General features: G+C 44.9%; 2 protein-coding genes across 3 annotated transcripts in view; both read right to left on the minus strand.

Annotated features, from left to right (window-relative positions):
* Positions 1-26535, minus strand: part of LOC135374697 (uncharacterized) — a 98556-nt gene that overhangs the window by 36594 nt on the left and 35427 nt on the right. For both annotated transcript variants that reach the window (XM_064607616.1, XM_064607617.1), the window contains 5 exons: positions 25301-25313; positions 18221-18306; positions 17544-17615; positions 17408-17455; positions 10199-10341 (listed from right to left, as the gene is read on the minus strand). In XM_064607616.1, coding sequence (XP_064463686.1) covers positions 10199-10341; positions 17408-17455; positions 17544-17615; positions 18221-18306; positions 25301-25313 — 362 coding nt within the window. The remainder of the gene's footprint in view (positions 1-10198; positions 10342-17407; positions 17456-17543; positions 17616-18220; positions 18307-25300; positions 25314-26535) is intronic.
* On the minus strand, positions 4060-5978 carry LOC135374682 (uncharacterized). The gene is made up of 4 exons (XM_064607610.1): positions 5678-5978; positions 5472-5571; positions 5271-5377; positions 4060-5165 (listed from the first exon to the last, which is right to left on the minus strand). The coding sequence occupies exons 1-4, from the start codon at positions 5976-5978 to the stop codon at positions 4060-4062; spliced, it is 1614 nt and encodes a 537-aa protein (XP_064463680.1).

Raw genomic sequence — 26535 nt, forward strand, 5'->3', positions numbered from 1 at the left:
TGGAAGGTGACCAAGATCTCCCAACTGGTAATAAACCCTTGTCGTTATAACTCAGCGTGCAGTGATAAAAGCATGCCTTGCCCACAGCATGTGAAAGTTGTCATCCAGCTGATAAAGGAACAGATTCCTTGTACATGTTTTGTGGTGTAAAAGGTATAATACTTGGCAATAAATTCTCTAAACAGAGCTCATGATGGAGCAAAGCCAAGCTAGAAGTGGACAGAAACGCTTTCTTGTGCAGTGTGTCCCTTCATTCAGCGAGATGCCTTCTCGGGCAAACTCGTCTGACGTGACGGATATAGGACATGAAAGTTATGCAAATGGTAATGTATACTCCTGTTGGTTGCATGTCACTGTGCACAGTAAGATCATCTTAACGGCAGTGATAGCATATTCTTACGTTCCTTTGTGCACAGAACATGTAGCAGAACAAAGTCAAGGCAGCGGCGACAACCAAGGCGAATCGCTTGCATCATGCACTGCTTCTTTCGGCGAACTGTCTCCCGTTGTATCCGACACAGAGAATACGAATCATGAAGACACTCCAAACGGTAATGCATTCCTCTCAACTACGAGTCGAGGTGCCCACACAGGTTACTGGGATTTGTATGCGTTTAATGAGATAAATACAGGAAAAACAATCACTACTTTTCTGCTACTTGAATAAGAAACGGGCCCTACTTCTGATGTAGCGCTTGCTTTATTAACGTAGGAGAAAAGTGGGGCTCATTTTTCCTTTATCGATCTCATTAAATATAATTTCATAACACCTTACATGAAACATCCTGCATGTAGACCCTGAAGTTCTCTGGTTTTATTTATTTATTTTTTCAAAAATTGGCGGTGGGGTAAAAATTGGGTCAATAACTGAAGGTCGAAAATTCATGCAAATTCGAGTGGAAAAATTATTTTCTAACTGAATTCAGGGAGCTATTGAGCTTCGTTGTAGGATAACCGTTTTTTGTACCGTTTATCCAGCGTGTCAGAAGTAGAGGTGAACTGCGTATCTTGTGAAACATTAGAATGTCACTGCCTTCAGGTGTCTAGCATAGGTGCAACTCTGTGGGTAGCAATCGGGTTTAACTCAAAACACGTAGACCTTGATTCAGGAGGGAAATTCGGGGAGAAATCTGGTTTGGGCACTGGGGTGCCCAGTGGGTGACCAGTGCCGGTCCTTGTCGTTTTTATCTTTCGTACTCATCCTGCCCAGCACTGGGTGTTTTTAATCATTTTTAATTTAAACATGTAGCAACCAGCCCAAACACTTGCTCTGTTAATTTTTCTTTCAGCCATACTGTGTGCCGCATATCACAAAGTGGGTAATGTCAACTGATCCAAGTACAAATGTTCTCTACATTTTTGTAGCTTCAACATCACGTGATTCCACATTCGCAGAGGACTGTAACTGCTCTTCAAATTCTGCAGAGGCACTCAGTTTGAACGATGGTAGGTCTGCCTTCCCCCTTGAGAGAAAGCCGGGTGTGTATATATTTCACAGCTAGTGAGTTTGGTTCCAAATAGAAGTGTCGTTCATTTTCTTGTAGCTTCAACATCACATGGGTCATCAATTGCAGAGCCCCTGAACTGCTCTTCAAGTTCTACAGGACCACTAAATTCAGTTGAGGGTAGACCTTTTTCTTCTCTTTAGAGAAAACCTTTATTGATATATTTGATCATTCCATGCCAGGTGACCCAAAGGGGTTGCTCGACTGTCACCTTTTTTTTTCTTTTTTTTTTCAAGAAATGGGCCATTTGTAAAAAGTATAAATGCCATGAGACGCTAGCAAAGAGAACTTGGTTGTCGCACCTGTCGCCATGTTTCGAACCCCCTAAGGGGGAACACTTGAGATTTTTTAATTACACATTATGCACCATGCGCCTGCAAACCACCTTGAATTTTGCATGACAATCCATGATGATGGAGCACATGGCATGGAATGACCCATTTGATGGCTAACATGTTAGGCCAGTCAGAAATGTAGCTCGATGGCGATAACTTAGTCCTCTAACAGCTGTTTCTAATTTCTAACAGTTCTGCATATGAAGGAGGTGTAAGTATCGGAGCCACAAGTTCCCTTTTTTGCAATTGCTGCATAAAATTGCAGACTTTACTAACGCCGATCACAGAATTTCAGATTTGCCATAGCAGAAAATGAAGGACCTTATCTATGAGTGCTTTTTCTTCCCCACATGCGTCTTTTCTGCTATTTCAGGTGCACTAAATATGAATGCCCCTCCAGTGACCTTGGCAGAGAACCTAGCTGCGCTGCAATCGAGGATCCTTGTGCTGGAACAGGAGAAAGATAAGCTGAGAAGCCAACTGGAGTATGCCAATTCACGACTTCTTTCTGTGGAGCATATCCGCAACTCAGTGGTGAATGCGATGTACTACACTGGACTACCAAGCTATGATGTGTTTAGAGCACTGTTCAAGTTTCTGCAGCCAAAAGCAAGCAAAATGCAGTACTGGTGCTCAGAAAGGATGGATCATGACGAAAACATGAAAAAGTTCACCACAGAGGACGAGTTATTTATGGTGTTGGTTCGGCTTAGGACGGGAATGCCTGGAAAGAAAATATCCAGAAACTTTGGCATCTCGCAAGGCCACTTCAGCAAACTCTTCACCACGTGCATAAACCTTTTACATGCAGAACTTAAGAGCCTGACAACATTCCCTACAGTAAAATTGCTCCCTACCTCCCGAAAGCCTTCCGCCTGTACAAGAATACAAGAGTTGTACTTGATGCCACTCAAGTCCGCATACAAAGACCTTCATCTATTGGTGCACAAAGGCAAACATTTTCCACCTACAAAAGCTACAACACCTACAAAGCTGTGATCGGATGTACTCCTGATGGGTACTTGTGCTTTGTCTCCAAGCTGTGGGGAGGTTTAGCATCTGACGGGCATGTCGTTGAACAGTCAGGCTTGTTTAGTAGCCTAATGCCAGGATATGCACTAATGATTGACAAAGGGTTTAGGTTCAGGAATTTGCCCCCTGGGATAAGTTTGTATATGCCTCCAATAACGAACCCAGGAGAAGCCCAAATGAATGTAAATGACGTGGAAAAAACTCGCAGTATAGCCAGTGCCAGGGTTCACGTTGAACGCGTTATACGACGAGTTAAAGAATTCCACATACTGGACAAGCCATTACCACTGAACAGGGTTGACATTGCAGAGCAGGTTTTCCATACTTGCTGCTTTTTGTCCAAGTGGAGGGACCCGCCCATCAAGTAATCAGAGCTGTGTGTTAAATATGTTGTGACCTGCTTCTGGTAGTGAACCCTTGTTAATATGACCCCTGATAACATAACAGAGAAACACAGAGGACAACACGCAGCCTCACCTGACTTCTTGACAGGTTTCTCTGACCCCCGATACTCTGACATACATGCTTTATGACCAAACGCCTGGGGAACCATGTAGTGCAAACCAGGGAAGGGTAATGGTAACGGAAACAGAAATGGTATATTACCGAAATTTGAGATGGAAACGGAAATGCATACCACGGTTCTTCATTACGGGAAACAAACTTAAATTTATCATCCGGTATTAAATTTGGGTAATGGCTATTGCTGTTGTGCAATGACATTTGAGTGACTTTTCATATTTTGTTTTTGTATTTTGATAACTCCATTTCCCTGTAATGCTCTAAATACTACACGAGATCATGAAAAGAAAGCGCAATATTGGATCTCGAGGGTGCATCCGTCAAATTGAAAGGCTGGAATCAGAAGCGGATAACAAACTAAAATATAGCAGTAACGAAAATGGAAACTGTAGCCAAAATACGTCCATTATCCTTCCTTGATGCAAACCTCCAACCATGGTCATAATAACGAGGGTTCACTGTATGCCACTGTACGCTGAAATGTATTTAAAAGGTATGTAGCAACATGGTCAATGCGCATAAAGCAACTGCAGTATATGAAATGATTTTTACTTCACACACTTCTCGTGTGGTACCACTTGTCTTTGGGAAAACACTCGATGTGTTATGATGGAGATTCACTCCACATTGAAAAGCAAAATAAATTATAAATGTCTCTATCAGAACTAGTCAAACCCATCATTGTCTTTGCTGTTGTTTTTCTTGTACTTGCCAAAGGGAATATAGCCACCTTTGGTGTACAATTTTCCTATCCTCTGTATTCTCTTGGTCAGCACTTCAGGGACAAGCGCGTGCCTAACAAAGTGCAGGATGCCAGGCAAAATCTCTTCCTCCCAAAACGAGCGGTCAAAGTCTATCCTTTGAACATGTGTGGTCCCGTTCCCAGCTCCATCATTTGTCCAGATAACGAAGTCGCACCATTCTCTTTCTGCTACGGCCATCTGGCCTTGTACTTGATAGAAATATGCATGTGAGGGTTTCAGGCGAACCTCGCCGTCAACAATGCTGCAGCAGAACCTCTTGTCGTTGCTGGCCTCTTCTGCTGTTATCCCCCTCTTGGACAGCGGACACTTTACCTCCAGCAGTCCATCCATGTCTCCCTCCTTCACAAGGCGGTCTGGTGAGGCTGCAATGAATGGGTACTTCCGATGCACGATGAGACCAGTCTCTATCACTTCAACGGGCCTGTCATACAGGTGCATCAGGTGCACGTAAGCATCCACTGCTTCAGCTTCATGCTCCCTCCCATATGCTATGGCTTCTGAATGAGCACTTTTTCTGGGGTAGAGTATTTGCTTCACAAGGTAGTCAGGTTTCGTGCAGCGAACCACTCTGCCAAAGTTTGATGCCGTGACGCGACCAGTTCTTTCGGAGTACCATTTTGCATTGTCTGCCTGCCCCTTGGTACTCTCGCACAATTTTTCTCTCTCACTCACAGTCAGTTGCGGGAGTGACGTGATGTACTTGTCTACCTCCTGAGATACGTGGGGGCCCCAGAGGTCTTCGTCGTCGCCTATTGTGAGTGTTGGCTGCGCTGCCTGAGAGGGCTGAACGGACTTTCCAGGGAAATACCTCAGGACCATCAAGCTTGGATGTACTTTTTCCAGTCGTTTGAGAGTCCTTGTGTAATCTCTGTTGTCACGATTTGGGGAATTCGCACATGGGTCAAAGAGGCGCAGCTTGGTCTTGACGTGGGTAACCTTATTGACCAAGTGCTTCCGGAAAGTTATATCTTGCAGTGGAGTAACTGGGGCCGGCTTTTTAGCTGCAAAAGAATTCAGGCAGGTGTCACAGGACAAGAACGAATTATGGCAAAAATACTTCTGGTCCGATGCATGCTCAGCAAATGATTTGTGGGCCTATACCTTGGGGGGGGGGGGCACAATCCAAGCACAAGGCACATCTGTACAGGAGACTTGGGGCTGTTTCGTGGCACCAGCATGGAAGAGCAATGCGGCAACATGCTCACATGTACCACTGAGCCTGAAAGCAAGCAGCAAATATCACACATTAAAATGTGCACATATCGGCCGCCAACTACTTATAATTTACTGCATAACTGTTGCAGAAACGTTACTTTGTGCTAGAAACGCAGAATAAGTCACTGAAAGGGATTGTCAAGGCGACCGAGACACGGATCGGCGCTTCTACAGTGCCAACAAACTGATCAACGCAAACTGCAACAGTTTATCTGCCCTTCATACAGTGTTTACAAACTGATATACCACACACTGTCAAGCATCTATGTCCGTAGTCGTATAACGTATTTACGACAGTGCGCACCAGAAACAGTGCCGTCGTCTTGGTACCACGCCGTCGTCGTGTAACCACCCTTACGCATTGATGGTAGGCATACACCACGCACCAGTGTGACATGTTCTGATGCAGAGTCGGTGTCCGTATTATATAATACGTTCCGCACGTAGCCCTCTTCTTTGAAGTTCCATCCGCGATGTCCTTGCCGGATGCAATGCGTTGACTTACGAAGGTAGGCCCAAACTTGATCTACTTTCGGTTTAGCACTGACGTCTTGAACCCAGCCAAGGTGAGCAAAGCCGAAGGGAACGCCGGGCTCTTCGATCATGTCGCTCGAGTCCCGCACACAATGATGTACGATGCTCAACGCCGAACACGCGTAGTCAGTTTTAACACAGCAATCAGACCACACGGCGCAGACAGAACGCAATCCGGGCACGGTGAGGAGGGCGTCAGGTGTCAAGACAGCGCGCAGATGATCTATTTCTTTTTTTTTTTCTTTCAGCGTTTGAACGCGCTGCGCCGCCTCACGTCGTTAAGTTACAACTTCAAGCGATCTCGGCCCTACTTACAAAGGGACTACGGCAGCCTGCATTTTAAGTAACCCCCTTCGCGTAAAATGAAAAAGAACCGTGCCACAACAGCCGGTAGCAGACGACTTCAACCATTAGAAGACGATTTTGTGCGGAACGCTAGAGGGCGCCACACCTCGTGAAACTGGCGGATACGTGTTTGAGCGCGTCCGCAGACCGTGTATCACCAGAAGCACAACCGGAACCACGTGGACTCGGATTGGATTAGATAAATAGAGTAGTATGGCTTGAACTGACTCGATAGTCGACAAAGTCACTTATGTTAGGTGGACGCGTGAGCTAGGCTATGGCAAGTGCAAGCACGCACTTCTGTTTTAGTATTGTTGCTGTTCAAGATGCGGAGGGATAATCAGAATTGGTGCACAGCGGCCCAGGAAATTAAATATTTTGACTTTTTTTAACAGAATGTAGCAGGACATCGCCCGGGCGCAAAAATGCGCAATCGGCTCAGAAATCACACCCCTGCAAATATATGAGGTGAAGAGATATGGAGCGGGGAGAGGAAGTCGCATAGACAGCTCTTCAGAAGAGAATATGTCGCCGGATATGGTGATTCATTGAGCTGTCAGAAATGAACAAAACACGGAAGAAAACTCCGTGGCAGACAAGGTTGTTTTACGGTTTTGTTTTTCGCTTCCCTTATGGTACAGTTATTCCCCGAATGTTGAAGTAGAAAGAATAATCTAGTGCAGAGAGGGAAATGTGCGGAACATTCAATTAGGACAGAATAAAAAGACAAACGAAGTCGCGAAGCACCCGGGGCGAGGACCACAGAGGTATTGCTGACACAACCTGCCGTCGACACAATCGCCAATGCTATGCGGAAATTTTTGTTCATTTCATTTCATTTATTTCACCTTAAATGCCCATGCGGGCTTTACATAAGGGAGTGGATAAATTGACAAAATATGAACATTTACAAACATGATGCAAACCTGTATTTACATAAAAAATAAAAATAATAATTCAAAATAAATGAGAGCCACAAAAAGTACACCGTACATAATAAGCCATTAATGCAAAAAAATATGAATACAAAAGTGAACATCGTAGTAAAAACACATTAGCAAAGAAGATATGATGACAACTGTGAGCCAAATGAAGCACTGTCCTGTATGTTTAATAGTGATTCGGGTAGACCATTCCATTCGCTTATTGCGAGAGGCAGAAATGAGTTAGAGTAAACTAATGTTCTGCATTGAGTACGTTTTATTTTGCATGGATGATCAACGCGAGATGACACGTAGTCAGGCGGTGTTATGAGGATGTCCTTAAGGAATGGAAGGTGATGGTAAATTCTGTGTAGTAGTGTGAGACGTGCAACCTTGCGACGGATGTTAAGTAGAGGTAACTGAAGACTAGATTTCATTTCTGTTATGCCGGAATGACGAGAATAATTAGAGCATATGAAGCGACAGGCATGGTTTTGAACACTCTCGAGCTCACGCGAAAGATAGTCTTGGTGAGGGTTCCAGATGGATGAGGCATATTCTAACTTACTGCGGATGAGTGATTCGTAAGCCACTTTCTTTACTGTGATGGGAGCATGTTTAAGATTGCGCCTGAGATCGCCGAGGGTTCTGTTAGCGTTGGCGGTGAGCTTGGTTATGTGTTCCTTCCAGGACATATCAGAGGTGAAGGTGATTCCAAGATAAGTTAAGGAGGTTACGGACTCAATGGGGAGGTCGTTAATGTAATAAGCAAAGCTAGGAACGTTTTCTCGTAAAATGAACGACCTTGCACTTCGAGCTGTTTAGTTTCATTTGCCATCCGGAACACCAGTTCTGAACGCGGCGAAGGTCGTCCTGAAGCAGTGATTGATCGGAGGAGTTAGATATTTTTCTGTAAATGACACAGTCGTCGGCAAATAGACAGACCATCAGGTAGATCGTTAATGAAGATCAAAAAGAGGAGTGGGCCCAAGACAGTTCCGTGGGACGCCTGAGATAACGCGTGACCCAGGGGAAGAGCAATTATTGACAGATGTGTATTCATGTCTGTCATGGAAATCGCGAATCCAAGCAACGACGGGCGGGTTTATACGTAGGCGGGCTAACGTGTAAAGTAATCGTTCATGAGGCACACGATCAAAGGCCTTGAAAAAGTCTATAAAAATGGCGTCAGTTAGGCAGTTATGATCCATGTTGGAAAGTAGATCATTAGAAAAGCTAGATAATTGTGTCTCACACGAGTAATTTTTGCGGAATCCGTGTTGGAATGGTGAGAGAAGGTTATTAGTTTCCAAGAATGATATTAGGTTTGAAAATAGGACGTGTTCATTATTTTTGAACAGACATTAGTAAGGCGAATGGGACGATAGTTCGTCAGCTGGTTACGTTCGCCAGATTTAAAGATCGGGGCGAGCTTGCCTACCTTGCAGTCGCTGGGCACGGCTTCAGTTAGTAATGATTGGGAGAAAATGAGGGACAGGAAGCTACTGCAGGGGTTTTTAATGCTGTTGAGTACTTTTGCGTTAATGTCGTCAATACCTGCGGCAGAGGGCTTTAATCTGTCAATGATATTCACTATTCCATCAGCATTAATCACGACGGGTGGCATCATTTCATGAGTAAGAGTAGGGAGAGACGGCACAGAAGACGCGTCCTCACGCGTAAATACAGAAGCAAAGAACTTATTAAATGCAAGAGGTTTTGTTTGTTTGTCGATGGTCTCATGGCAAACAGTACTCGTGTTAGTCTACATGACCGGAAACTTAGATGATGAAGGTAGACATCGGAGTTTCTGCATTTCTCGCTTCGTTTATGGTCAGGAAGCCGGTCATTAAGACAGCGGGAAGTCAGTTGCACATATATCGTCCTACAGGAGAAAGGGTGTAGAGTAGACGGCATTCTTGCAGTGCGGCATATACCGGTTGTTTCACGAAGGTCTCCAGGCTGGATAGTTCGTAAAGAGGTGGGGCCATCGAAGAAATTTCTTTTTCGTAAACATGCTTGGGACATGGGTCATCAACTGAGTCGTGAGCGGATCATATGGACACGCTCACTAAGTAGTCAATCATCCTAATTTTTAAAGTTTACTTTGCACGCATTCAAGACAACTGTTTCCCGTATCGGCACCTTCAGCGAAACATATTCAAAGAAACAAAAAACAAACGTGTCACGTTCATATAGAATGCCAAGCATAGCAATGCGTATCTTGCTGCTGTTCCTAATCTTCCGTCGCCCCGTGTTATGTACTAATCGGATGAACACGACATAGACAGCCGGATAGCTGATTGAAAGAGCACATTGGTGCACTACTCCGCGCAAGAAATATGTAAACCGAAACCGATTAATTGCTCGAAAAAGTCCTATGCGTCGACGAGTTTTTTTTTTACGAATTTTTCTCGCTGAAGGTCCCCATACATAAAACAGATATACCGTAGGTGTGTGAAATAAAATTGAAAAATGGGATGTGTATTTTATTCGTGAGAGTATGCAAATGAGCCGCTCACAACTCAGTTCACGGCAGATGTCTTAACCAAAAAGAAAGGTCCGCTTTGGTACCACCTGTTTACGAATTATTCAGCCGAGGTCCTTTCGTTAAACACCCGGTAGAGCAGACGCATCCGTGCTACACCTGACTTTAGGTACTCTGGTGTTTTTTTTGCATAGTGGAGGGCGCGTATTTGGCTGGGTAATCACCATCATCATCATGATCAAATCAAGTTGTTTTCCTGAAACGGTAGGACAAGCAGGACAATCACTCAGCAAGTAGAATGCATCCTAGTTGATGAATTCGGGACAAGTTCATTTTGTTGAGTTTGGGGTCCGGTGAACCTCAGGAAGTGGACTCAATCAAGTATTTCGTATCCATTTGCTTAAAAAAAGTACAGAGTTCTATAGCTTTCACAGCAAGCTCTATCATGAAGACAACCTCTCCCACAATGTGAGAAACATACCCTCTCTCTACACATTCCCACCATACGCAGTACGTACATCTATTTCACACTTACCATATTAAGCTGGCTTTGTGCATATATCAGGAATTGTTCCTTCGATATCGTACTGTAGCTGTGGTCACCGACGAAGAGGACTGTGATCGGACGCGTTTCAGCCAGTTCAGTGAGTTCTTCGTCGGTCAGGGGACGCCTCGTAGCTGTAATTGAATATGAAAGCATCAGTGGCACTCTGCTCATATTTACGTGTTACTCTAGCTCCTATTTGTTTGCCATGTTGAAGGTTAAGTGCGCCTCGTGAAATGGATTCAATGGGAACTGTGTGGGGCCAACGTGCATAAACAGTTGTACAGCAGCACAACATTTGTACTCTCCCGCCATTGGTGCAGGATTCGTTCTTATGCAGATATTAGGATTTTTATGACCGGAAGTGAATTATGAGTTAAAATAACATTTGGTATGAGTTACATTGATGCGTTAATTTGATGGAACGGACTACAGCTAATCGATATCAATTTCTATTGCCAAATAGTAATTTTTCAGTTCATTTACTTTTTGCCATCGTCTTACCAAGTGATCGGCATGTTTTGCGTCTAAAGGCGCATAACGGGTGGAGTTGTGCTAGCCGGCGATACTGAATGGTGCGCGTTCCCAACCCGCGCACGTCAAAGAGAGAGACAGTATGGGTGTAGTGGCACGAAAGCGGTAAAGGGAAAAGAGTGCTATAACTATGGTGAGTGTGTGAGAGATGAGGATAAGAGAGAGAGGGGAGGATGACGATAACAAGTGAGTGCGGCAGTTAAAAGCTATCTACAATTATGAGCAATCAGATGATCCAGGATAACAGATTTACATGATGAGTTAGATGACAAAGACTAAAAGCGGGGCAATGCTGAACATCTACATCTGACACGAGTCAGTACGACTGAGGTTTTCGAGTTTGGAACCGCACTGCGAATAACTTCATTTTAATGAATACTATCAGTCAAAGTTCCTTGCTTCATCTGCTACTGCAGACGTTCGTGTGCTACTCAGTCTGTGCAAGCATCTGCTGGGACTTCGAGGCTCTTTGTGCAACGGACTTTTGGCCTTTAGCCGGAAGAGATGCCTTCACGTGTGCCTCCTTCATTTTTGGAAACACGCCAGTTGTCGATTGGACAATTCGTAGCGATTCTAGGGAGCACAGAGTGTCACGGTTCGAGTCTCGTTGATCCGTCCGCAAGTGATGAGAGAAGTCCCATCGAATATTTCCAACAGACGTAACCGGGCATTAAAAAAACGTGTAAAACTTTGAAGATGAAACGCCATTGTCTTTGCATGCAGCGGTCCGGCGTAACATTATGCGAATACAAAAATAAGACTCTTGCACGTTCCGTGCTTTTCACGGCTTTCATTACCACTTTACAGGATCAGCGACTCAAAGCTCGCTTTGCTCAACAAGTGTCGTTGGTATCAATAATGCCTTACGTATCGCCGAAGCCTTTCTCCAGGCAGAACGAGAGCCTCGTCAACGCGAACAACACCCACATCAACACATGTAAGTAAAGTGCCAAGTGCCGATATTCGGGAACACAAGAAATGTTCCATTGTCGAGTGTTCCTGTAGTTTCACAAAGGAAAGCTGTACAGTTGGTTTCTAAATGGTACATAGCCAACGCGTGTGCAGAAGGGAACTTCTCATGCGTTATATGGCCGTCGACAGGTAAGGACTAGAAGTAGGACGAATCCACAATTTTACCAATCCAAATCCAAAGACGGTTCTGCGACTCCACCACGCCTACGATTCTAGAATCTACTTCGTAAATGTAAACTATGACGTTGTTTCATCGACTGCAGGAGAAACTCCCGAGTATGCATTGTTTCAATAAAAGTAACAAACGATCAAAACCGAAACCATATTGCCTTTAAGCGTGTAATGGGAGAGTTCCTTCCTGAACTCCTTCAGTCCAGAACAATGCAACCACACACCACACAGATCTATTTGGTTTTCTGTGGACACCGGAGGCGCAACCTTTAAAAATATACAAATAAATGTGCTTGGTGGATCGAAATGCTCTTATTCGCCGTTTTGGGCAATGGGATTCGAGGATTCGGAGATTCTATTGGTCCATCCCTTGCGAACACTGTGATGACTTTTCGAGATGAGGATCAAGTATTGGCATAAACGTCACCGTGACAGAGGTTCGACTAATGGTCGACACACTATTACTGTGTAATATAATGGAGGGATATATGACTTAAGCTGGGAAAGCTGAGCCTAGATCCCACTGCTCAACAACTCTCAACAAAGACACTTCCTAATCATTCGATGCCGTTGAAATGTGAGGGTTTGATGGAAGTAGCAGCTAGTTCATCAACTCTGCAACCTGAAACGCTCTTCAACGACTTCAAAAGCGTCAGTAGAGGTCAAACATCTAGGACAAGTCGCACAGGCAAAGAAGTTTCAGCTATCACCGCATATGTCTTGGCATTTGCTAATATGCGAGCGCCGGAAACCGTGACCGAGCTTTATTTTGTTCGGTACTGCGGATAGTGAAGAGTACTGTGAAGACATTTCCGAATCTCTGGAATTATGAGATTGCCTTTCACTTGCATGCGCTAAAGTCCTTCAGGATAATAGACGATATGTCTGGCCTACCGATCCTTGGACACACTTCGACCCCACCAAGACCGTCTACTTGGCGGAGGATGCACTTAGGCATTGGTGCGGTGATCTACTACAAGATTAGTGGCAAGGATTCATTAGTGGCAAGTCATTCGTCCACGTTTGGCAGACAACAGAGCGGTTTAGCAGGTCGTTGGTAACGTTGGTAATGTGACTTGCGTCGAATCGTATCAACCAGAACCAATCAGCGGATGTGTTTCTGAGTCACGCACCAGTGCAATTGATTCCGATAGGCACGATAACCTTATCAACGGCATACTAAAACTCGCATGCCGAATGATGCGAGTTATGAGCCGAATGATGCCACATGCGCCGAATGATATTAAGCCCACAAGCAGAAGGAACCTCTTTGCATGATTTTTAAGCATAAAGAAGTTGCACCATCACAGCTCTGCCAAATAGTTCGTTCTCTATTCGAACCACAAGCCATTTACCGCAATTATTGGAATACGTCTGCTTCCAGTCACTGCGGCAAACAGCTAGAATGCTGTGTTGGGTTCTTACACTCCGGGGGGTTCTATGTGGAATCACGGGTTCGTTTGGAAATTGGGACAGACTGCCAAGACTTCTGCTGTGTGTAGGTGGCCCGCCCACTGTTCCTTCTTGTTCCTTTTTTGTATATTTTCTTCCGGGCTCAATATGTGTATGGACCGGCAGCAGGATCACACCTTCTATGTGTTGCAGTACTTTGTTGGCGACGATTACATCAGTTGCAATGGTTATGCTCCTTTGAACGTTCCTGAAGTTGTGTCATGGTTCTGCTTGGCCAACTGATGGCTTTCCACACAAATCGGCAACGTTCTTCAACTGCGAGGTTCTCACACGGCCACGTTTGCGGTTCAAAGGTGTACTTTTTTGCTCGTTTGTAGACCAATTGACCAACTGACCTAAAAACAAATTCAAGCGCAACACCAGCGCAATGCGAGGAGGAGGTGGATGAGGCGCTCTGGTTCTACGACAGTGGATCGAAAGCCCACAAGGGGCATCCATCCGCGATGCGGGCCATTTTGTGGAGCAAAATGTAAGTAGTCCAGCTCTGCTCTGAGGGAGTGTATTCTATGTATGGTATTGTTGTTCAGGAAGCGATAGCCACTGTCGCCGCATATCATGCAGCACAGGAACAGCCGTCCAGCAACCACCGCGATAGCCCAACTACCTGCCTGTATAGCACTACGTCCCCACCTTGTACAGCATCGGACAAGAGAGACCATGAGCGTCCTCGTGAATCGAGTGACCGTGGAACAAAGTGCAGGCATCTATCGACGAACTCTTTTGTACGTATTCAATAAAGATGTTTCAGTGAAAGGGTCTCGTCAAAGTTATTCGGACTGTTTAATGCATTGCATGTCGATAACCAAGTGGTATTTCAATAAGTCGGTGACAAAGTTCACGATGTAGACTGCTTGCAAATGTCGCTGTTTCCGCAGGGCGTACTTAATATGAGGAATGGCACGAGCGAGAAGGTCGACGGTGTCTGCAGCGATGTAGTTGAATTCTGCATTGGCCAAGCTCACAAATTCGCTCATCAGTCCCAGGGGTCCGTCTGGAACCGTTATACAGACGTTCTTGTAACGGGCGTAGATCCGACGCACCATCTCCTGCAGCGGCCCCGGCGAGATCTCTACTATATTGCCAAAGCCTACCCTGTCTATCACGTAGCGAAAAGCAGTGATGACCAGCTCATTCTGGGGACTTTCGCTTTTGAAACATACCTTCTCCACTTCTTCCGAAGAAGCATGGGTGCGGGAACAATTTTGAAATGAGTGATAGCTGAACATCTTCACGTATTGATGACGCGAGCGCGGTGTGCGCTGCCTTGATACAGATAAACGCGCGCAAAGAAATGAGAGCGAAACCGAAACGAAGAAGCCACCCATCGTCGCTAGGAGCGCGCGCGCGCAGCGGGAGGAGCATAGAGTGAAACCGAAACCACCTGCGGTGGGTGGCGCAGAGGGTGCTAGGAGCGCGCCCGTGGGTAGCTGCTGCGGCGCGGCGTCCCAGTCAGTTGCTCGCTGGCTGTCGTGGAGAGCAGGCGTGCGGTCAATTGCTTCGAGTCCCCGCGCCCGCTCAGTTTCTGCCTGGCTCTCTGATGGAGCAGTTGCACCGTCGCCATGGGGGAAAAGGTGAGTGATTTGCCGATGTTTGCGTGATGTTTTGCCGCGCTCTTTTTCTCGCATCTTTGCCGTGCCCCGTGTTTAGATTTGTTTAGCGATGACCAACGAGTGATTTGCCGATGTTTCTGTGTTGTTTGACCGCGCTCGAGTTAAGCCTTTTCTCACATGTTTGCCGTACACGCATGTTTACACTTGTTTAGCAGTGAGCCAGCCTTTTGTTCGCGTTGGCGCATGTTTAGTGATGTGTGCCCAGTGGTTCCCGCCTTGTGTTAGCTGCATAGTGTTGTGACGCTGTGGTTAGGCCTAACCGATCGCCCCTAAGCCTTTTCCCCGATGTGTAGTTTTCCCCGTGCTGTTTAGCAGTAGCGGTTAGACCTTTTCTCTCGCATGCCTAGACTTGTTTAACAGTGTTGCCATTTTTACCTGTCGCTAGTATCTTCTTGTTTTCTGTCTTTCTCGCATAGAGCGGTGATGGTGGCGCCATCTGGTGTGATGCCTTGCAACTAAGTGGCCACATGTCGTCGATCTCTGCAACTGCCCGTTGCCAACTACCAACATGGCGGGCGCTTCGGAGCAGTTTTCTTCGCCACGGCGTCGTTGATTTTTGAATAACTTGTTCCTCTCCACTCTATTTCTATCTCTTCTTTCTTCTTTTTTATGGACGGAGGTTGCCGCCAACTTACAGCTTGGTCTGGACACGAGATACATGCTCCACAATTAGTGTAATGACTCCCTGGAGGGTGCCGATGAATCTGGGGGTCCCAATTAGCTCTAATTACTAATTAAATCGTGTTTAGACGAAGTTATGCGTTGGCTGCAGTCTGTGTCCAGTTATTACTACTATCGGCTGCCTTAGTTGCGAACCCGACAAGGTAGCCCTGAATCACGCGAAGGCAGCGTACGTCTGCACCGTCATTCCCTCGAACACGTACTCTGAACTTCCCATTCCTTCAGCCACACTGAAGCCCGAGGCCTACACACCTCGAAAGACTGTGACATGGTCCCTTTCTTCTGACCGTCTCCAGCCGGACGACACTCTAGATGGGGGAGCCCTGTTGCACCCTCTGTGGACGCCATCAAGGTGACGCCGCCGCAATAAACGTGTCTGCCAGTTGCCACCTGCCTGGTGCACAGCACAGACCAATGTTCCTTCTTATGTACCCAGAGACAGTGTCACAAAGGACACTGTCAGACTGAACAAGGGTACTCTCAGATAGACAAAGAGGCTATAAGCATTATATTCGGTGTAAGCAAGGAGCTTCCTCCAAGTGCAGATCAAAAGCCTTTGATCTCAATATTTGCACGAGACAAGAACATCCCTATACTAGCGGTTGCTAGAATGCAACATTATGCTCTGTACCCGCAAGGGTTTCAGTAACACATCAAGTACCACAATACAAAACTGCATGGCAGCGCAAATGCCCTGTCGCGACTTCCCCGCTCCAGTGAAGGATTTCCACAACTGGGTGATACTGAACTGTTTGAACTACAGTACGTTTACAGCCTACCTGTGACCTACAATGAAATTGCCTGAGCACAAGAAGGACCGAGAACTGCAAGAACTAAGCCGTGAACTCAAAACGGGCGTCAACAAAGCCAAGAAGTGGAACTGGGGTGGTGAAGAGTCCACGCTGCAACAGGACTGCATCCTTCGAGCACACAGAGTGTTAATTCCACCGATCCGTAGCAGCAGGGTCCTCATGGAACTGCACCGAGGGCACTTCGGAATATCACGAATGAAGGCACTCGCTAGAAGTCTGGTGTGGTGGCCAGGCATTGATATAGATGAGATGGTCAATAGCTGCACGGAGTGCTTACTACACTGGGAAACGGCGCCCTTGTGTCAGGAACTTCGATGGGAGCAGCCGGAAACAGCATGGCAAAGAGTGCATATAGACTATGCAGAGTCCAACAGGAAGTAGCTACTCATCTGCGTGGGCATTTTTTTTTTTCAAAGTGGCTGGAAGCCTTCAAGCAAGGCTTCAAGCAAGGAGCAAGGCTTCAGGCTTTTTCGATGAACAGTGGAACAAAGGAGATTGCAAATTCACTAAACATGACAATGGCGATCTCAGTGTTCATCGGGAGCCGAAATCTCCATGACGTCAGCTGCCACGCCGTGTCGCGTCTTCCGGTGATGCAAACCAAAGCCATCAAATGCGTTTCTCTGGAGTGTCTGACTGACAACGTGGATATTTAGGGTAATTGATTTTTCCATGTTACTTTGGCGTTATGAGTGATGGTATTCTCTTTACATGCTTAAAATTCAATCTTAAAATTTGCATAATGTAAATACTCGAGACTACGGACCACCAAGGGACAGGCACAACACCAAGTCTCCCTTCGTCTTCCCTATATGGTGTCGGGGTTTCACATAATGTTCATGACCTTGTTGCTTCTTAGCCATTTTTTTCATTGTCTTAAAATTCGGATGTCAATATTTTCTCTTATCCCTACATACGCAAATGTTTCAATTGATGTTCATACTTACTTGTTGTGGTGGTTGTGCTACGTGTGAGTTTTGGCGTCGTCGTATCCTCTGAGGTTCATTTGGGATTGAATTTCGGATGTTAGTATTGTCTGTGATCTTTAACTCAGCAAATTTTTCAATCGATGTTAATACTTACGCGTTGTATTGGATGTGCCATGTATGACATTTGGCGTCGTCGATGGGACTCGATGATGGATGTCTCCTGAATCTGTAAAGACGAGCAACTCTTACAAAAATCAGGACTTGGAGCAAACGAATCGGAACTGTTGCAGAATAAACGTTGCCGCTAATTTTGAGTTCGAAACAGACAACAGTCTGATCCGTCACAAAATTTGCCACGAGGGACGAAATGTTGTTCGGGAAATCTTATTTGCGGCTAACATGCCTATCAACACGGCAGAACGACAGTCGTAGAAATGGGGAGCAATTAGTAGAGAAACGCTTTCAGCAGATCAGTTTCAGCAGACACATGAGAGACAAATAGTGTATCACCTGCATGATTCTAAACGGATCACTCTTGATCGGATCTCTGCTGTGCATTCTCTGCACTTACGCACAGCCGCCTTGTGGTTATGACTGTGATACATGGAGCACAAGCCAGTAAGGCTGCACTTTTCAGCACAAAAGCGGAAACAGAAAAAGGGTGGTTAGCTAAATAATGATACTGACTCGGCAGTCGGATACACCAATATATCTTGCTGTCTGAAATTTGGCTTTGGCATAAATACGCTACAGGGAGGTCAGGAGGTTATATTATTTCACATTTAACATGCACATACTGGTTGAGGAAGATACTATTTCCAGTGTTCCTACCTTGCTTGAAGAGCATCCAGGTTCTTGCGGCGATGACGAGGATAACCATTGCAAGAAGAAGTAATACACAGGCCAACACCAGGCCTCTGGAAACGAAATAAGCAACAACAAAACGTTAAACATGCGAACTTCTCGAGTTCATCGAAGCTTAGTGGGAGACGCTCTTTAGTTGGTGAGTTCTTACTGCCGCAGTACCGTGGAATAGCATATTTTTTTCCCTTGTGCATTCTCTTTCGACGGTCAAAGTAGCGACACCTAATTCGCATTAATACACGTATGTCTATGGTCCGCCAGATGACATTCTGGCAATGCAACCACGACCGTTGCACCAGTAGCACTAGCTGTGCGAAAACTATCGTAATTAGCCTTAGCTCCATTTCACGAAACGCTTCAAGACATTATTCGCGAGCGAGATATATCAGAGAGATCAGATATACCACAGACATATCATATATGTATGTCAGAAAAGCTCACACATGGTGTCTGCAGAAAAAACACGGGTCGGATTCGATTAGGTTTCATTTGATTTTTGCGACGGACCTTCCACGGATCGGCGATCTAGAGACTAAAGCGTTGCAGCAGCTGTGCAAGATCATGCCGGCTTACAAGCTTCAGTGGTTTAAGAGGGTATCGACATTGCCTTTCCGAAGCTATTTCTGTTCGCCCCCGATATATTCATATTATTCGCGACATTAATTACCTTCCTATTTAATGTTATGATGGAATGCGAAAAGTAACCACTAAAGCAAAGTTTTTGCTTATAATACCAACCAACATACTCGACGTGGTAGTGATACCATCACGTGTACAATATCATACGCAGCAGAAAGTACACTTTATTCTTACTGGTTTAGCGATACACTGCATTTTGTTGATTTTATTTTTGCAGGGGTCATCAAAGGCAGCATGTAGTCAACAAAGTTTCATCGAGGTGCCATCCTGGTGTCTATACCGCATGTAGCGATGATTACGCTGTTCTCAAAGGGGGTGGAGGTTCTATTTATTTTCACAGGAAAAGTCAGCAGGGGGGGGGGGGCTGTATTGTTCTTCCTCATTAAGTAATTCCTTAGGGTGTATTCTTGGGGCAGTTAAGAGTAAGGCGATGTGGGGTCCGAGGTCATAAGTGTTGTGCCGTCACACACGCGATGTCACGGACTGCTGAAGAGACCGGTATCAGGAAGGTAGTGGAGAAGCACCGCGGTTACACCACTGCTCCGCGTGCCAATTAGTGTCGAGAGAGAGATGGAGTATCCGAGGCTGGTCAGGCGAGACTTGAACTTGTCGCGAAAGGACTTGGAACGGCGGCATTCGAGAAGAAGGTGACGAATATCTGCCTCAACGTTCCAGTTAGACGTAAGGGTGTGGCTTGCTGATCCACTTTGAACAGCAGTGAAGGACTGCGGCTGACGTTGAGGCGGAGGCGATGCGTGACAGATTCTTCCCTCCTTGAGACACGCAGATAGTGTACTCCATTGTTGCGCCAATAAACCTCACTAGTCTGTTCTTAAGGGGATCACGCTTTCTAATGGAAAAGTACTTTTTGTAACAGTCAACTTTTTACTGCACAAAATAATCGAAAACGCAAAATAAATGAGTAAACTGGCTGCAGAACGGCTAGCTCTGTGGTTTTTGATGGGTACGGTGTATTTAGGTTGCGTTCCGGTTTAGATTTGTTTTGGTATTTGTTTTGGTAGCACTTAACATTTATGTGTAATTTCCGTAGGCTTTCATGCATCTGCTTGTGACCGCCATTGAAACCGTCAGATTGTATTGATGCAGGCGTAAGATATTCATTTTTACTGGTTATCATAGCTAGCCGAGAATAGTAATTTTCTTCATTGTAGCTTAGAATGTCTTAAGTATATTCTGTTCATTTTTTGGGGGGAGTGGGAAACCGTATATCTATTATTGCATTTGGTATAAAGGTGACCATACATGTAGAGAAGCTCGCCGTATGCCTGGAAGGTTGAGGCTCACAGCCTTGGCAATTGCTTCGCCCTATTTTGCGAAATGAATAAGGAGTCAAAAACACATGGACTTTTCAACGTTGACAAGCCTACAGTTTAGTGAAAGTTGCAGCATCGTGCCTGAAGCATTAAGCAATATCAGACGTCAAGGGCTTACCTCAGCAGTATTATGAGCGGACAAATTACTTTTCAAAATAATTGATAGTGTGCAATAGTGAATGAAGAATCATGTTATACAACCTGAACTCGTGTTTCTTTTCAGTTTGTGGGGCGCTGGTGTATGTGAATCGTAAGGTTCTGCTGGTTCGCCTTTTCAGGCTAGAAAGGAGGGCCGCGTGGGGGGAAAGACGGCAGTCGTTTGCTGGCTCTGGAAGCAACTCCCTTCATACTTCTCTACCGGTTCGCTGGATTTCTACCTATCTATACATACAAAGTTGACAGTACTTTATTCTTTATTTTTTTCTGCAGTAGGCTGACCGTAAACAGATCTCAATTTTCTCTTATTTTTCTCTTTTTTATCCCCTATCTTTCTCTTATCTTACGGACGGCGTCTGAGTAATGTTTTCATTTACTTTTTCCGTAAAATAACAGACATGTTTAGAGTGTAGGAGCATAGCACACACAACATGTGTTATAGATTCTTTTTTTGTAACTTGATGTTAGTCTTGCAGCCTCTGCGTGAAAGTCTTTTCTCATTAAAATTTAGATGCTCTCAACCATCCTCTCTTTGTTGTACAAAATAATTAGAAACTAAACATGACTATCCATTGTCATTAAATTCGTTTCGTAACACACAAGGAAGATCACGTTTCTGTCGCGGATGACAGCGTGGCCCTACACGAAAGGTGAACAAAATAACAGCGTAGCGTCAGTCTGTGGTGTACACGCATTCTGTATGCACCTGGTGCCTGCTTTTTCTTCTTTTTCTTTTTTCTAGGACATATATTCATATACGTGCTGTGGTACACAGCTAGCTGTTCGGTATTTTCTTTGTCTGTATTTTCAGTGTATGCACACAATCATAATAAAAGGTATTGTATGGATATGTGCTTGATTGTCGCCTGACCTCATCAGTCTGTTCTCTCCACGAGTTCCTCCTCGTGCGAACGACAAATAACATACAGCCGGAAAATTAAGTGCAATTTATTTGGTGGTTGAGAGCTGATGTACATGATTCTAGTTGCATGGAACTATAATCGTGTGGTCTACTTTATATAGGCCAGACGGGTCGGTGTGCCAATATTAGGCTTCGAAAACATGCGTCATCTTTGGGTGGCACACCCTCGGGGCATCTGGTCCTGCACTGAAATAGATGTGGGTACAGTCCGACTTTTCAAGATACGGTTGTTGATGTGGTACCACGCAACACAACGAAAATTGTAGAGGCGTAGAAGTGCTTTAGTCAGCCGTCCGTGGCCTTATCGGGGAGGGAAGAAGTCTTCCTTGATATCAGCGCCCTTAGGAAACCCCTTATCCCTGTATGGGATGACCCTGATTGAGGCTGTTGATTTCTGAAGGTGGCGGCCGTGGCGTTCCCCAAGCAGCACAGAATGCTGGACCCATACTGGCTGGTCATTGGCGATACGGGTCCAATGTTGTACCCATTTTACCAGGATTTTCCCCATATCGGCTCCAATTGGGCAATATGGGCCCCATATTTCCCAGTTTGAACCGATATGGGGAAAATCCTGGATATATGTACCCCATATGCCCATGTCGTGTCCTGGGCTGCTAGCCCCTACGGAGTCCAGGGGAGAACCCTGTGGCGCAACGCTTCAACGAAGTTGGCGCCACGCCTTCTCGTGGCATGTTTTCACTATCTTCCTTTTTCCACGGATCTTGCCCGACCGAATAAACTTCAGTTCCGACTCAGCACTTCCTCATCACTTCAGTGAACACTTCTTTAGCTTAGCCACTACAGGGTAACTCCCTAGAAGGGATTAATTATTGACTGTAATTACTTTTTTTAGACTTTTGAAAGTATTTCGACCACGTCTCATATAGAATGATATTGAGTAATCTGAGTTGTGTCTTGATAAACGACCAATTGATAACTTGGCTGGACCATTGGATCCTTGTATCAGTACGTCTCTATCGGTGACATTCAGTCCGAGACATTACCAGTACCATTAGGATTGCCACAAGGTTCACTTTTGGGTCGACTTCTTTCTTGGGGTGGGGTTCGCTTTTTTGTCTTTTTAATCTTTCTCAACATTTTTTTAGGTAACCTCACACCTACATGTAACTTATACGCAAATCACTTAGGGCTATTGACGACCAGCCACGTCTCGATGGTTCCTTACACGTGTTTTCTCAGTGGGCGGATATCTGGCAGGTGCAGCTGAATGTTTCAAAGTGGGTACCAATGTCCTTTACTAATAAGAAAACCCCATTACGTCATGGATACTACATTCACAATATCGCGCTTAGAACGGTTCATGAAGTCACGTACTTCGCTGTTACACTGACTTCGCAACTGCGATGGACCACACATATAGCATTAACAACGAACAGCTAATCGGAAACTGTACTTAAGGGGCACCTTGCGACAGTTCACACAAGGAAGTTAATTATCTGCTTATGTATCCCATGTGCCCTATTTTAAAATAGGCCGACGTAATATGGGATGTTTAGATGCTTACACTATGCCTTGCGCATATTTACTTCAAATGACTTAAAGTAGGGCAATTCGATTAACCACCACCGCATATGGACCATGTCTCTCCTCTCTTCGCTGAACTCGATCTTCCATGCTTGCAACTCACCGCAAAATACACAATCTGAAGCATTCAGTTGGTAAGTAATTGTTTCAAGCGTGTCGGTAAGGAATATATCCCATTCAATGGGTTACCACCAGACCCTACTCGACACCACTGTCATGTCAGTTTCCCAAGGTCACATACTAATGCGCAGAAGGTTTCCTTCATCCTGAGAACATCGACTGAACTGACGCATAATGTCGTGGATAGCAAAACCGTTACGAAGTTTGTTGAACAGATTGTTGCATGCACTCCATCGCGCTGTATTGTATCCTATGCGTTCGTTGGTTTAATGTTGTCTTTATTGCCTTGCCTTATGTCGATGTTGTTGATGGCAAAATAGTTACCAAGATAGATGAACCACGCGCTGCATGTACTCCATTTGGTTTGGATTCTATCCGTTCGTTCCTTTAACGCCAGTGTCATACGTATCGCCGTTACAAGTAACGTCGTTACAGTAAGCGATAGTTGCTCGGTATCGGAATGCGTATCGTGATGCTTTCTTAAGTCGGTATCGCAAAAGTATTTCCGTTACAAATTTATGGTAACGCGATCTCTGTATCGTTCCCGGTACCCATAATTCTTAGTGCCCCACCTTTCTTCACTGACCACATTTCTCACTCTTATTCATTCTCATTGGTCCGCCTAGCCCTCGACAAGAAGCTTGCAGAGACGCCTACGTGCTTCGTATCCGGAATTATGGAATTATACCAAACACGTGTTCACCGTTTTTCTTTGAAACTGAAGGAAATAACCACAGTGGGTTCAACAAAAGAGTTTAGGTCAACGAACAGAGGTCAAGACTTCGACAGTGCGCTCTGGATTCCACTGCTAAGCTGCCGTTTCGCACTGAGTCAGGCTCACATACTGTGACATTGTTAACTTCGGATATAGCATTTTTTGGGCATTGGATTCCATGGTATGTGTGGGCCTGACACTAACGCAAATGTCACACTGGCCTTTGTCAGCTGCCGGAGAGACCACGACTTGCAAGGATGGCAGAGAACGATTTCAAGAATCAGCCACTGATAAAAGTCAAGCATAACGTTTCCGAGCAACATATGAAATATGTTGTCTTTTAACTGCAAAACTAGTCACGTAGGCGATATTTCTAAGTTGCGACATCTCCGTATTTCAAAGAAAAGTATCGCCCAAAGTATCGCGTTTCTTTTTCTTACTAACGGTAGCGGTACACCGTTACTTTAAATAAGAAGTATCGATATCGCTATTTCGATACTTTTTACTCAAGTAAAGAGTGTCAGCATCGCGATACCATATTTCGGTAACGGGTACAACACTGTTTAAAGCTCACTCTTAATAACTTGTCTTATGTTTGTAAAAACCCTGATGCATTATTCATGCCTTGACAACCAAAAGGTGGTTGATTTTGTGTATAAATGAATAAATAAATAAATACCCTAGATACAGTAATTCAGCAATACTGTGCAATGATACGGCAATTTCAGCTTACCTACATTGTATTATACAGGGTGTTTCACCTAACTGTTCAAAATATATATAAATTTACTTGCCCAAAAATCATGTGGTCAACGGTATTTCTGTTCCACAAACTTGTGCCATGACCCAGAGGCATTTTGATCAGTTTTCAGTAGTGATAAATCTAATCAATTGAATCCAACCCCGAAATTTACCAAGCCAATGTCACTTTAACATGCCAATGAAGTGTCAATGGCAGTGTTGTTCTCTTTTCCTTTTTGCCACAAACAGAAAATGCATGTCGGATATACCGTGTTCCATCACAAAATAAACTGCCCTGCTATAGTGGTAAGACCTCGAAGAAAGAAAAGAAAAAAAAAAAACGAAACTCGTCGCTTCGAGAGGCAGGAACTGCCGGCTGCGCCGGTGACACCGCCCGTTCAGTGCCTTTTTCCATGCTTCTGATGATAACGGCAGCCAGAGTTATCTAAAAAGGCACTGAGTAGGAAATGAAAGAAAGAGGACAGTGACTTTTTCTTCTGTTTTCGCGTAACTCTTGCCTCTCTGGTGGGACACCCATGTTGTGATCGTACGGGGCAGATCCAACATGCGCTGTTTTTGGCAAATAAAAAACAACAACGTGACATTGGATTCGCATATTTCGGAGTTGAATTTAGAAAATTAAATTTATCGTGATTAAAGCGATCAAAAAAATTGATCAAAGCGATCCTGCGTCTTCGTAAAAGATTGCGGAAGTGTCCCGTTGAGCCGAGACTTCTCATGCAAGTAGATTTTAACACATTTTTGTGACACGTTAGGTGAAGCACCTTGTTTAATGTTGCGAGTGTGACGCCACAAAAGTGTAGGAAACAGTAGTGTTGCGCTGCTCGATCTGGAATGCGGAAGTGAATACTTACTCTGATGAAGTCGCTGGAAAGTGACACCGACCTCATGTCAAACACTAGCAACAACTTAACAAATGGTTCAACATGTGCCCTTGTGCATGACCATGGTTCTTTCGGTATGTGGCCAACACTCGCACATTCACAACATTCGCAGGATATTCACTTGGCAATATTCCAATTTTTTTTAATATCGACGCGAATATTTATATGTAGGATTATAATTCCGAAGCGAATACGAATTTCGATATTCGAGTTGCGAATCAAATCGATCCAATCCCTTTCATACCGAATACATTCGAATACTCGCCGGGAAAAAAAAATAACGCAAGGACAAGCGATGCCGGTGTGATGCAGCGAAATCACCACAAACAGTGTTTGAGTGCACTAGTAGACTTATCCTATCACTTTCCTTAAAGCGACAGTCCGGACCTCCGCAGGGTATTCGGATTCCGACTGCATGCATTCGACTGTGTTGTCGTCCACGTAAACTGTTAAGTGTGGAAGCTTCCCCGTTTTAGAGAAAATAGAGAGTTTTAGTACATGGTTACCAAAAGGCGATTCCGTTAAGTAACAGCGTTGATGGTCTGCGCACGCCCACAACAGAGAGAGAGAGATTTGCTCACGGCGCATAACCACCAACGCTATCCGTTACGTACGCAAAGGTGATAGCGCTCGATATACTAAATCTTACTAATCAATGACATCGTGCGCTTAACCAATATCCGATTTTGGTTTCCCTGTGACGTCAGCGGTGTTCTCGACGTCACCATTGAGCCAAACAACAGAAAGATCGGCGCGTTCAACCCGAGCGCCATGAGCTTGCGGGTAGAGAAACTGGGTAGTTGGTAAGTCATACTTCAGTTTTGTTTTCTTTCTTTTTTTCAGCAGGGAGACAAGGACAGAGGAAACAGACAGGAAGGCTGCGTACTCACAACTGAAGGGAAATTTTATTATTGACACATTTAAATAGGTAATTTCTAAGGCGTAGGCATGTCACAAACACGTGAGCACTAGGAACATTAGAGCACGTGAAGACTGGGAATCATTATCGAGATACATTGTCTCAGCTTGTTTGAGATCAATGGATGGTGCGCTTACATTTATCACTAGCTTTGTTAATCAAGTAGGCTTCAAGGAGCTCCCTATCCACTTAGATGGGTAGAAATCCAGCGAACCGGTAGAGATGTAGGAAGGGAGTTCCCTCAGGACAGAAGCCGCCGATATTTCGAACAGAGACTGTTCTTCTG

This window comes from Ornithodoros turicata, unplaced genomic scaffold (genome assembly GCF_037126465.1).
Source record: "Ornithodoros turicata isolate Travis unplaced genomic scaffold, ASM3712646v1 Chromosome99, whole genome shotgun sequence".
Classification (NCBI taxonomy): domain Eukaryota; kingdom Metazoa; phylum Arthropoda; class Arachnida; order Ixodida; family Argasidae; genus Ornithodoros; species Ornithodoros turicata.

Excerpts from the sequence above, each read along its gene's own strand:
- LOC135374682 (XM_064607610.1), bottom strand. The coding sequence starts at position 5,978 with ATGATCGAAGAGCCCGGCGTTCCCTTCGGCTTTGCTCACCTTGGCTGG. Across the intron at positions 5,378-5,471 it reads TTCTGCGTTTCTAGCACAAA|GCTCAGTGGTACATGTGAGC; the intron begins GTAACGTTTCTG and ends GCTTGCTTTCAG. Across the intron at positions 5,166-5,270 it reads TTGTGCTTGGATTGTGCCCC|TTGCAGCTAAAAAGCCGGCC; the intron begins CCCCCCCCAAGG and ends GCCTGAATTCTT.